A 13,576-nucleotide genomic window follows, 5' to 3' on the forward strand; every position below is an offset into this window, starting at 1 on the left:
CATAGACACTGGGATTTAACTTTTCCAAATATTGACATGCAATAATGTTAATTATGTGTAATGTCTTTTTTTTTATGGCTGTGTGTACTTGATTAAATAGACCCAAATATGAGTCAACAATAAATATGTGACATCATCATCGCCATTGTGACATCATCAACAAATTGAAACATTGTATAATGTTTTACAAGTTCCAGACAATGATACTCATAATGTTGTGGCTGAGGTTATTTTGATCCTGGATTAACCCTTTGTAGGTTACATGATAGTCATGTCTTAACTGGGTTATCTGACCTACTATTATAGGTAAGTACATATTATGGCTGTAGGCCTATGCAATAAATGTAACGAAAAATAATTGAATGTCCTACATGTGAATGGATTCTTGAAACTGTAGTTCTCTCTGGATAAGAGCGTCAGCTAAATGATGTAAATGTAAATGTAGTTGATCAGTTTATTCCTAGAGTCTATGGTTTATTATGCTCTATAAGAGGGGCATGAACCAGAACTGAGTTTACAGGTTGTCTTTGATCCTATTGCAAACTGGCCACTCCGGAATGAGTCTTCATGCTCTTGTTATTGATGTCGCTAGGCTTGTGCACTGCTGGTGCTGACGTAACCTGACGCACACAAAGACAGTGGATCCGCCTCCAAACTCGACTCACTCCGCAACCAAGTCAGTGCTCAGTGCTGTGCGCACCGAGCCCCGTCCCCGCTATTATCGCTTCGTCTCTGCTGCTTCTCTGTCATCCCCTTTCCTCCATCACTTCCTCCTACATTATAATAGTTTCACTGTGCTTGCCTGCGGTCGGCTAACTAGGAAGCGTGGGGAGCGTGGCTCTTCACTTTCGTATGATAGAGAGGAGGTATGGCGGAGAGGACTGTCATTATTCAGAAAACAACAGCCAAAGCATATTAATCCAAAACAAGCAACTGGGACGACGAAAGATTCGATAACTGCAAAATGGCAACAACTACTTATTCTGGATTATGGTCGTGACATGTTCTGAACTCTGCGCGAAGTTTTAATGTCATGCATTTTTACTTTGTTTTTGGCGCACGGTAAGGACGGTTTTCCAAACCTCTATTTTGCGTCGCTGTCAGTGACTTTTATTCATTGACATTTTCAACATGTCATTGGGATCGTAACGACGTATAATTTCCACTTTTGGTATTTTTCTTTTAAACATTGTCCTGGGCTGGGTGGTAGTGTACTTGTGTCCCTTTGCGTTTTAAATCTGGCACACTCACTGACCGCCGCCGTGCTGCACGAGCCCTTTAATAATTCAGTGTAAATCTGTGGACGTGTGTTGGCACCCGCGACCGATATGGGGGCTAAGCAGAGCAGCCCAGCCGCTAACGGACGGACCAGGGCTTACTCGGGCTCGGATCTACCTTCTAGCACATCTACTACCAGCAATGGGAACGGTAGGACTGCAGCCATGGCAATGAGCTATCACGCGTACGGCCCGTCCGCTCACGGGGCCTCGGGAACCACAGCGACCTCCAGCCAACACATTGGCCCCAGGACGAGGTCCGTGGGAGGCAGTTCTGGAGGGTCAGGGACAAGACCCCAGTCAGGCATCAACATCCCCAACAGCAGTGGAGCCTACAGCTCGCATGAGTCTGGCAGCAGCACCCCGGAGGAGGCAGAAAGGGACAGGTCCAGCGGGGGGCAAGGGGGTCCCCGGTTGTTGATTGGATCGTTACCAGCACACCTTTCACCTAACCTCTTTGGAGGTAAGAGACTGGCTGACAATAAGGTAGCAACAAGCAACTTGTGTCTGTCTAGCGTTGAATGTCAGTTTTATTCACTGAACTTTCACTTTCTCTGTCTGAATGTGTTTTACACCTGTTACCAGTGTGGACCAAATGTGTCCAAACCTCAGTTTTACAGCTACCTGCAACTTAGATGACATGTTTGTAGTAATAACAGTGTAATAATAGTGTAACAACATTTTAGATTATTGTAGTTTACAGTCTTAATATATAGGCAATGATTCAATAGCCCCCACCTCATCCTCATCTTCTTCCTCCTCCTTATCTTCCCCTTCTTCATCCTCCTCCTCATCATCACCATCATTTACTTTTACAGTGCACACCGTAGTAAGGAGTGTTCATTGTCAGCAGTGAATGTGATACAAAACAGCCTATCTTTTTGGAATGATGGCAAGCATTCATCCGATCTCTGCAACCACAACCCACATCATGTCCACTTCAGTATGACATAGTCCCGTAAATGATCATCCCACATGGCATATAGTTGTAGGGGAGACAGACTAGACTAACTCTCACCACCAGTGCCAGCAGACAGACATTCAGGTTACATGTTTATAACCATAAACTGTGATCAAAGTTCACTCAACAAGGCATGTCTGTTGCTACAAGGACGTGTGTGATATAGCACAATAACAAAGTCTGCATCTGCCTCTAGTCTATTCCATTAGCATTGGCCCTGATGTAGCTAACAGAGTGACATTGATATCTGCTTGAAGTAGTTGGTTAGTTGGTTAATAGTCGGTTATATCCTATTACTGTAGTTATTGACCAAGCTAATCAGTGATATGAGAATGACTGCCTAATGAGGTTACTGTCTGTGTCCAGTCTATAGTGAGACCGCCTAGTCCAGATCGGACTGTCAACTCAGTATCAGCAGGGCTTGGCTTGTTTGCCTTTCTCTTCTGCCATGCTGTTTGAGGATTAGTTTGGTCTAGGAATTTAACAGATTAGGTCCAAAAAATAAAATAAAAAAATTAAAAGATTGTGGTTACTTTACAGTGAGCTGCAGACATGCTGGATAGAGAGAGAAAGAGAGATTACTTTAGAGAAAGTAATTTCACTCTGCTTTCTCCCTATCTCTGAGGGGAATTATCATCATAAAACAGAGAGAGAGGGAGGGAGAAATTACATGGATTATCTGGGCGTGGGGAATATTTGCTCAGCAATTCTCATGACTGTTCACTTGCCTCTGACACTCTAAATCCATTAGCTGGACTCTCTTTCTTATTTCTTTAACTTTTAGAAAGGGAAGCTTCGACATGCCTCATCTAACATGCCTCACCTAACATGCCTCACCTAACATGCCTCACCTAACATGCCTCATCTAACATGCCTCATCTAGCATGCCTCACCTAACATGCCTCACCTAACATGCCTCACCTAACATGCCTCATCTAACATGCCTCATCTAACATGCCTCATCTAACATGCCTCACCTAACATGCCTCACCTAACATGCCTCACCTAACATGCCTCATCTAACATGCCTCACCTAACATGCCTCAAGTAATTAATCAAGTCCAACATGGGATGTGTCTCAAATGGCACCATATTCCCCATATAGTGCACTACTTTTGACTATAGGAATAGGGTGCCAATTGGGATGGACCATGGTGTTTGTAAGGTTATATGCCCGTCTTTGGAACGTGTGGTTGACCAGTGATGGACCGTGCAGGTCAAGGAGGCATGTATTCTCCCATTAGACCTAAATAATCGAGCACCAACTGATTGAACCATTCAATCATCAGCTCAACCCATTGTATTTCTCTCCACATTCTGCAGCCCTGCTCATTCAGACGTTGCTTCTCTCTCCCTTGTGCCTACTTTGATACACTCACCCTGATCTCAAGCTGCAATTAGATTAAAACTCAAATTGGATTTGTCCTCCACTCACCTCAACTGCACTGTTCACTCTCACATAACATACACAGCCTGCAGAAGCCCTGCTATCATTTCATAGGAAACAACCAGGTTCAGACTTCACAGATGTATTCAACTCAGCTGCACTGTTCACTCTCACAATAGAATAGACTACACAGCCTCCAGAATCCCTGATGTCACTTAATAGTCTTAAGAAACATGTCTGGTAAAAGTGAAAACTTTACGTACTGTATGCACCACAGGCCAGCTATTCACTCTCACACAATATAGCCTACAGACAGTATATGCCTTGGGTATCATGTCTGGTGTAAGTTCAGACTTCACACAGCTGGAGCACCTGTGGTGAAAACAGAGCAGCCATGTTGTTGAGTGGTTGAGTCGTTGGTTGCTCAGATGGAATTTCTTGTGCTCTGTGTTGAGAGGCCAGTCTGTTCTCTGCTCTCGACCTTCTTTCTGCACCCAGGTCGTGGCGTGTCATGTCAGGGTGAGCCTTAACCACATCAGCTCCATTCAGATGGAAACACAGTTAGAATTTAGACTCCTGTGTGTCTGAGAGCAGAGGGGGAATACTGTTTTACACACAGACACATGCATACACATGCAAATACACACACACACACACACACACACACACACACACACACACACACACACACACACACACACACACACATTATTTTGACTGTCTGGGATCTACTTCTGTTTTTTGAGATTCAACAACAGTGAATATGTTTTTTTGTCTTTATTCGTGTCAGTGAGTATTAAATGTTTAATGAGTTGAAGACACAATGTTTTATAAACCATGTTTATTTCAGTTATGGGTGTTTATATCTGGTTCTATTGCTCTTTTCACTGGTGGTAGTGAGTGAGAGAATGTTGTTGTCCTTGGAAGGATAGGGATAAACAGGCACAATGAACCAAGCAGCTTTCTCTTTACTGTGTTGGACTCTTTCTCTATGGCTGTTTGAGCACGTCTCTCTCTCGCTCTCTTTCGCTCGCTCTCTCGCTCTCTTTCGCTCTTTTTTTCTCTCTCTCGCTCTCTCTCTCTCTCTCTCTCTCTCTCTCTCTCTCTCTCTCTCTCTCTCTCTCTCTCTCTCTCTCTCTCTCTCTCTCTCTCTCTCTCTCTCTCTCTCTCTCTCTCTCTCGCTCTCTCTCACCCCCCCCTCTCTCCCTTTATCTCTCTCTCTCTCTCTCTTTTTGATAATGACATTATAGTTAAGTGGCTGAGTCATTGTCATGTTACTACAGTATTATCATGAAAGAAAAACTTGACCCTGTTCATTCTCCTCAAGCACCTTGCAGCCAGGTGAGGTGTGTCTTGGGTACAGGTGTTCTGTAACTTGAATGTTATTTATACAGTTAGTAGGCGGTTTTCCCACTGAAAGCTGCTTGGCAACTCTTCTATTTAACCTTGCCACACATTTTAACTTACCCAGGGGAGCAGTGCTGCTGTTAGTTTCTTTAAATGTGCTCTTCTACACCACAGGTACACCTACTTTACCTATGACACGGCTGCCTAGAGCAATAATAGGTGTGTTTATTTGATTTCTGAGAAGAGTAAGAATGAAAAGAGGTGAAAGCACATCTTGCCATGTGAGACAGTGCGGGGAGACAGTTTTTACCATTGAGTAAGAGGGAAGCTTAAAAAGGCACACTAGGCAGAAATAAGACTAGTACACAAGTGTGTGCACGACACTCTCCCTTTCAGTCACCTATTTGTGTCCGAGAAAATTGCTCAATTACTGTAAATGTGTTTGTCTGAAAGCAGGATGGTCCTAATTCTGGAACAGAGAAAGAACATACAGGAATTATACCATTAAGTCTTTTTTGTTTCTTTTTAAAATACTAGCTAGTTCTAATATTCTGCTTGTGTCGTCAGGGACAACCTGTGGTACAAAGTGTGTCAGGTGGTGTCATGTATCACATTGTTTATCAGAGTCACACCTTTCCGCCCCCACTAAGACGTTGAGGTGTAAGGGTTGGTGTGAGGTGTGACCCAGGTGTGGTGCAGGATAGACAGTAGGCAGTAGGCAGAGATGGTGAAACAAGGATCTTTACTGGTGGTCCCGAAGCCAGGAAACAAAACAACAGACTTAACACGATAAAAGAAAGGTGGAGCAAATAAGTCTCCAACAACAGGCTGACAGTCAAAATACGAAATAGTAACTATGACTGAAATAATAAAGAAACAGGGAGAACACTTCTCGAGTACCTGTACATACTTCTCTGATCAGACACTGATTAATACTGCTGAGCATAGAGAAACTAGCAGAGAAAACTAAGCAAGGGAACACAGGGAAGTGAGGGCATAAATACACAGGTGAACAGGTAGACACAGGTGACACCAATAGGATGATGATTAGTCCCGACTGTGAGTGAGGAGGTGCCTAAGGTTGTCGGAGGATGACACCTAGTGGATCGCTCTGGAACTGCGACCCCCTCCTGTAACATTGAGGGGCCTGGAACAGATGAACAGGTCCACACACCTGCTGTAATAAAGGGGTCAACTGACCGACCTGCAATCTGAACCAACGTCTAGCCCAGACACCCAGAAAGAAAACGTCTGCTTTGAAATATCTCCTTCCCATTTCATCAGATTGAATACCCAATATATATAGTTGTTCTCTGCCCCTTAAAACACAGTGATGTCTGAGTAAATAACATGAATGGTGGGAGGGAAGACGAGCTTCAGAAGACTCAGTAGGCTGTAATTTTAGTGCCCTGTCAATGAAGCTCATCTCAGGGGAATCCTCATGGCGCTACCTACAGTCTTCCTCTGTGTGGTGAATGACTAACTGCTGGGAGACAGGGGTTATAGACAGCTAATAGTAAATAACTTAAAATAGATGTTTCATGGAGTAGCAGTTTCATGGAGACTCTTCTTTTGTTTGAAGGCTGGAGCCGAGCTGGCTTGATTTACAGGCTGAAATGAGGGAAGATTGTCTCCCTGTGAGTATTCACTAAGATTGCACTGCTGAAGGTATAGTGCTATAAAACCATCCTGCAGTGCTATTGGCTGGCTGCTGCCAATGGCCCCCAGCTATAAGCCCAGTCAGATGGAAGGACAGGAGAGCATTAGAGAGAGTTGTCTCCTTGGTGAAATATTAATCTGTAGGTTCCTGTTATTCTCTTTCCTCAGTGATGGAAGATCCCTAAGGTATCAACAAGGCAAGACAGAAGAGTCAGGGAATCCATGTTTTCCACAGGTGTTTCCCGTATAAATCTTGGTGATAGAAATAGAAGTAGAAAGAATTATAAATTGTTTTCCATCTCCAATAAGATGATGTGTTTTTATTTGGTTGCATCCCAAATGGCACCCTTTTCGCTATGTAGTGCACTACTTTTGACGAGAGCCCTATGGTAACAGAGAGCCATTTGGGACGTTGAGTTGTCATTTGGTCTGATACCTGCTTTCTGACGGTGTAAAGTCCAGGCTGGTTGTGTTATTTAATGACCTGAACTGCCTTGAATGCTGGAGGGCATAATGAACCAGAGGAAAGGTGGGGTGAGGAGAGGCGCATTGAGGGGAGGTCAGCTAGGGTTTAGGGCTGTCTTGGTGCTAGTAGTTTTGTGGTCTGTATTGAGCCTGGGCTTTTTGGTTGCATGTTTCTGGGTCTGTGTTTTGGTCTATGTCTTGGTCTGTGCTTTGGTCTGTATTGGTGGCCCAGAAAGCTAGTTTTGACAACTTCTCCTTTTGAAGCTTAGCTCATTTGACGGAGCACGCAACTACAAGCTGTAGAAGTTAGCCTATATTAGAAGATAGGCTACATATTTGTTATGACTCAGTGAACAACTGGAGCATCACACTCCATGATCCCTCTCCTCTCCTCTCCTCTCCTCTCCTCTCCTCTCCTCTCCTCTCCTCTCCTCTCCTCTCCTCTCCTCTCCTCTCCTCTCCTCTCCTCTCCTCTCCCCCTCCCCCCCCTCCCCCTCCCCTCTCCTCTCCTCTCCCTCTCCTCTCCTCTCCTCTCCTCTCCTTCCCTCCCTCCCTCTCCCCCCCCTCCTCTCCTCTCCTCTCCTCTCCTCTCCTCTCCTCTCCTCTCCTCTCCTCTCCTCTCCTCTCCTCTCCTCTCCGTCTGGAGCTCCTGGTAATAAACAGTAGTAAATGGCCTACTAAAGGTCAGCAGGTGTCCTCTACTCTGGCCATTGTAGCATGACATACATAGACGCTGCTGCTCTAGGAGAGGCCCATTTACACAGGTAAAAAGAAAAGAGGGATGAAAATGGACGGATGAGGATTGAGGAAAGGAAACACTGGGGAGTACAAAAAGACAGATTAACACTAGAACCGCTGGGCCTCGACGGACCCCCCCCCCCTTCAAGCTAATGAGCAGTCATTCTGACTGCAACATTTTAACAGTGTAATTAATACATTTAATATATGCTATCATAAAAATAATCATTTGGTTGTGTTTATAAAGGCCTTGGGTAACATTAGAATACTATTTCTATTTTATTTCAAATAACACAATGGAATTTTCGTTAGTTTATGTTACTGTAGGCCACATACAAGAAAATACAAGAAAATACAGAAATTCAAGTATTCAATACATTTTATTAGTGGATTGCCTTTGTTACAACTATGAAACAGAAAGCATATGTGTTAGAACACAGTAACAGTTTCTTTTTTAACGACAAAATAAATAAAAATACCCAAACCACCAAGACGCACAGTCAAGACGCACGGTCAAATGATGAAAACAACAGTAGCCTTAACATCATTATAAGCGCCAAGTGGCCTTGATAAATAATGAAACACAGCACAAACGCAATAATGGCATTATAATGAATAGTGTCGATATGACAGCAGTCAAAAATAGTCAGCTCGTGCTTGTGTGCGTCTTCACGCAATGGCAGTTGGATTTCATTTAGCTGTTATCCACTTGTCCTAACAGTTGACTCAATCTTCGTAACTTTCACTTGCTTGACATACTTTGACATACCTTTGTTTGGTTGTAGTCAGTAATAGTCTCCGGTTTTCTCTTGATTGTGTCCCGTCGTCTTGTCATTCTTCAGCACTGTTGTGGAGTACAATGGATGTGCAGGTGCCTTATTTTGCGCAGAGGGAGGGAGCTCCTGTCTCACTTTGTTCATGGTGCCGGCCGACTTGTTTTCTTTGCAAGCAACTTGTTCGCCAATGACAGTGATGTGAAGAAATTGTCCATGTTGACATTTCTCCCCTTGCTAACGCAAGGTTCCACAAGCCTCATCACCACATTCTCTGACACTGGCTCACCTGCTGCCCGATGTGGATATTTTCCTAGATATTGAAATCCGTTCAGCATGTTGTTATGATTTAACTGGATAGAACCCAAATGCAGACAAGTACACCAAGCCAGAGAAGTTTTAACAGGTTTATTATAATGTTCAATAGTCCAGGTTTCCAATAAATGGGGAAGAGCAAGTCCAGGTTACAGGGAGGGTACAGATCCAGGTCAGGGCAGGTGTGGTACCGTAATGTCCTAGTGTCCGTGGTGAGTCCAAAGGAGAGGCCCGATAGTGGAGAGCAGGATGGTGGTGGCAGGAGTGAAGCGGAGGCAGGAGTCAGGTTCCAAATATCTGTGGCACAGGAGAAAAAGTAAATAAACAGTCCAAAAAACACAAGAGCGAAAACAGACAGGTTGAGTCGGCAGCGAGACTAACATGGTTGTCTTGACTATGATCTGACGATGAGTGGAAAGTTTGACCGGGTCTTAAAGGCTGAGGTGATTATGGTGAATGAGCTGCAGCTGGAACCCTGACTCCCGCACACCAGACTTCACTCCTGCAATCAAGGACAGACAGAGGGAAGGGAGAGAGCAGAGAGAGAGCTACCTAGCAGCAGTAGGCCTAACAGTACCCCCCTCTACGGACGCCACCTGGCGGCCGACAGGGCTTATCAGGATGTAACCTATGAAACTCACGAACCAGAGCAGGATCCACAATGAAGCTCCTGGGCACCCAGGAACGTTCCTCAGGACCATAACCCTCCCAATCCACCAGGTACTGGAAACCACGACCCCGGCGGCGAACATCCAGAAGTCGCCGGACAGTGTAGACCGGACCCCCACCCACGATCTTGGGCGGAGGAGGGGGACGAGAGGGCGGGCACAAAGGGCTAACCGACACAGGCTTAATCTGGGAAACATGAAAGGTGGAATGAACCCGTAGGGAGGCAGGAAGCTGTAGCTTAACCGCGCAGGGGTTAACAATAGACAGTATCTTGAACGGTCCTATAAAACGAGGCGCCATCTTCTTCGACTCCACCTTCAATGGAAGGTCCCGTGACTTCAGCCATACCTCTTGACCAGGAGAGTAACCGGGAGCCTGGGACCGGTGACGGTTGGCTTGCCTCTGCATGTACGCCGAAGCTCGGGACAGAGCTACCCTGGCCTTCCTCCAGACCTTGCAGCAGCGGCGCATGTGGGACTGCACCGAGGGTACCGCAAGTTCCCTCTCTTGGGAAGGGAACAGGGGAGGTTGATAACCCAGAGCACACAGAAAAGGAGACAAACCAGAGGAAGCGTTAGTCAAGGTGTTATGAGCATATTCCACCCAGGGGAGCATGGAGCTCCATGACCCAGGGTTAGACCCAGTGACACAGCCAAGTGCGGTCTCCATCTCCTGGTTCGCTCTCTCGGCTTGCCCGTTGGTCTGGGGGTGATATCCAGAGGACAGGCTGGATGTAATGCCCAAAGCTTTACAGAAAGCTTTCCACACCTGGGAGACAAACTGGGGACCCCTGTCAGAGACAATATCCGTGGGTAGACCATGAGAGCGGAACACATGTTCAACCAAAATATCAGCCGTCTCTCTGGCAGTGGGCAGTTTAGGTAGGGCCAAAAAATGAGCGAACTTAGAAAAACGATCAATCACCGTAAGAATGACAGTCTTACCAGATGAGGGGGAAGTCCAGTGACAAAATCCATAGCGATATGCGACCAGGGCCGGCTGGGTATAGGTAGAGGTCGTAGATGACCAGCGCTAGCCTGGGTGGAGTTTTTACTACGTGCACATACCGTACAAGCAGCAATGAAGGCTCGAGTGTCCGCCTCCATCGTGGCCCACCAGAACTTCCGTCGCACAAAGTCAAGGGTCCGCGAAACTCCAGGGTGACAGGTAAGGGGAGACGAGTGAGCCCACTGAAGTACCTGGGAGCGAGCAGACTCAGGGACAAACATCCGGTTAGGAGGACCCCTCCCAGGGTCAGCTTGATGATGTTGAGCCTGTCTAACAATCCCCTCGATGTCACATGTGATGACTGCAATACTGCAGGTAGGAGGCAAAATGGGTTCAGGGTTACTACCAGTATCAACAGCCGAATGAACACGAGACAGGGCGTCAGGCTTGACGTTGCGTGACCCAGGACGGTAAGACAGAGAAAAATTGAATCTCCCAAAAAATAGTGCCCACCTGGCTTGACGGGGGTTGAGCTGCTTCGCTGACTGGAGGTAAGCCAGATTCTTATGATCCGTCCAAACGATGAAGGGTTGTTCCGCCCCCTCCAACCAATGTCGCCACTCCTCGAGAGCCAGCTTAACGGCGAGCAGTTCACGATTTCCAACATCATAATTCCTCTCTGCCTGAGAAAGTTTCCTTGAGAGAAAAGCACAGGGATGCAGTTTGTTATCTTCAGGAGAACGTTGTGACAACACTGCACCTACCCCAGTGTCGGATGCATCCACCTCCACGACAAACTGGCGGTCGGGTCCGGCTGCATCAGAATGGGAGCCGAGGCGAGCGATGTTTCAGTTCTTCGAACGCTGATTCGGCCCCTTCATTCCAAGCGAACGGTCGTGAGATGGAGGTGAGAGCGGTGAGTGGCGCCGCAATGCGGCTGTAGTCCTTGATGAACCTCCTATAGAAGTTCGCAAACCCCAGGAATCGTTGAAGTTGTTTGCGGGTAGAGGGAGCTGGCCAGTCCGTGACAGCAGAGATCTTAGCTGGGTCCATCCGCAGCTCCCCCTGAGCTATGATGTAACCCAAAAAAGAGGTCTCAGACACATGAAATTCACATTTCTCCATCTTCACAAACAGTTTGTTCTCCAACAACCTTTGCAACACCTGGCGCACATGCAGTTCATGTTCCTGGGAGGACTCTGAGAAAATCAAGATATCATCCAGATAGACAAAAACAAACCGATTCAACATGTCCCGAAGGACATCATTGACTAGTGCCTGAAAAACAGCAGGGGCATTAGACAACCCAAAAGGCATAACCCGATACTCAAAATGTCCCAAGGGTGTGTTGAAGGCAGTCTTCCATTCATCACCCTTACGAATGCGCACCAGGTGATACGCATTTCGTAGATCCAGTTTCGTAAAGATGGTAGCACCATGAAGGAGGGGAAAAGCAGAATTAATCAAAGGCAGAGAATACTTGTTCTTAATGGTGATGTTGTTAAGTCCACGGTAATCAATACAGGGTCTGAGGGTCTTATCCTTCTTAGCAACAAAAAAGAATCCCGCTCCTACAGGTGACGAGGAAGGACGCATAATACCTGCCGCCAAGGAGTCCCGAATGTAGTTCTCCATAGCCTCCGTCTCCGGCCGGGAGAGATTGTACAGGCGACTGCTGGGGAGCGGGGCTCCTGGCTGGAGGTCAATGGCGCAGTCGTAAGGCCGGTGAGGAGGAAGAGAAGTAGCTCTGTGTTTGCAGAAAACGGATGCCAGGTCATGATACGTCAGGAACAGCAGAAAGATCCATGGACTCCAGTGGAGGTTGAGGCACAGTACTGGCAGGAGTCTGAGCAGAACACAAACAATTCACATGACAAAATGTGCTCCATGAAACAATGCTACCTGTCACCCAATCAATGTGTGGATTGTGTTTTATGAGCCAGGGGATACCAAGGACCAGGGGAGTCTGTGGGCAGTCGATAATATGGAATTGAATGTTCTCCTGATGATTTCCCGACACTCTAAGACAAACAGGAACAGTCTGATGGGTAATGCGGGTCAACAATTGTCCATTTAGACCCTTAGCCTGCAGCGGACAGTCCATAGGAACAGTCTCCAAATCCATTTGTTGAGCCCACTCTCTATCCAAAAAGCTTTCGTCGGCACCAGAGTCAATCAGCGCACTAACAGAGAAATTCTGGGACTGCCACTGGAGGGATGCCTGGAGCAGAATGCGGGGAGAAGAGGAAGAATCCGCTGCTCGGCTCACCAAAACTTCTCCCATAAATGATGAGCCGGCCCTTTTCCCGCACGAACTGGGCAGGAAGGAACGAAATGACCAGCTTCTCCACAATACAGGCAGACCCGAGCCTGAATACGACGTGCACGCTCCTCTGAGGACAACCGTGCACGACCCACCTCCATGGCTTCGGGTTCAGTGCTCCTCGTATCGACTCGGGAAGACACGGCTCTCTCCGTAGGGACAATGCAGGGAGGAGTTTGTTGATGACAGACAGGTTGCTTGGAACTAACACTCCTCTCCCGGCGGCGCTCCCGAATCCGATTATCCAACCTGATAGTGAGTGAAATAAGATTATCCAGCGTAGGCGATTCATCATATGACACCAATTCATCTTTTAAAGTCTCAGACAAAGCATTGATGAACACTCCTTGTAATGCCTCGTCATTCCAACCACTCACTGCTGCTAAAGTCCGAAACTCCACTGCCATCTCCGCCACACTACGAGCCCCCTGCCGAAGAGAAAACAACCGTTTCGCAGCCTCCTTGCCTCGTACGGGGTGGTCAAAAACCTTCCTCATCTCCGTGGTGAAGGCCACGTAAGCGTTGCAAATGTCCGACTGACTCTCCCAGACCGCGGATCCCCAGGCACGAGCGGAACCGCTAGTAGAGTTGATAAGGTAGGCAATACGGGCTCTTTCTGAGGCGTAGGTGAGGGGCTGTTGTTCAAACACTAACGAGCATTGAGTCAAAAAATCGCCACAGGTTCCCATGTTCCCGTCATAGCGCTCTGGAGCA

The 13,576-nt window shown here is 46.8% G+C and overlaps 1 protein-coding gene across 1 annotated transcript in view; it reads left to right on the plus strand.

The window, feature by feature from the left end:
* Window positions 1-569: 569 nt before the first annotated feature.
* LOC121586019 (E3 ubiquitin-protein ligase znrf2-like) overlaps window positions 570-13,576 on the plus strand; it is a 95,764-nt gene continuing 82,757 nt past the window's right edge. The window contains exon 1 of the mRNA XM_041902436.2: window positions 570-1,740. Coding sequence (XP_041758370.1) covers window positions 1,329-1,740 — 412 coding nt within the window. The 5' untranslated portion in view covers window positions 570-1,328. The remainder of the gene's footprint in view (window positions 1,741-13,576) is intronic.

This window comes from Coregonus clupeaformis, chromosome 17 (genome assembly GCF_020615455.1).
Source record: "Coregonus clupeaformis isolate EN_2021a chromosome 17, ASM2061545v1, whole genome shotgun sequence".
Lineage (NCBI taxonomy): Eukaryota > Metazoa > Chordata > Actinopteri > Salmoniformes > Salmonidae > Coregonus > Coregonus clupeaformis.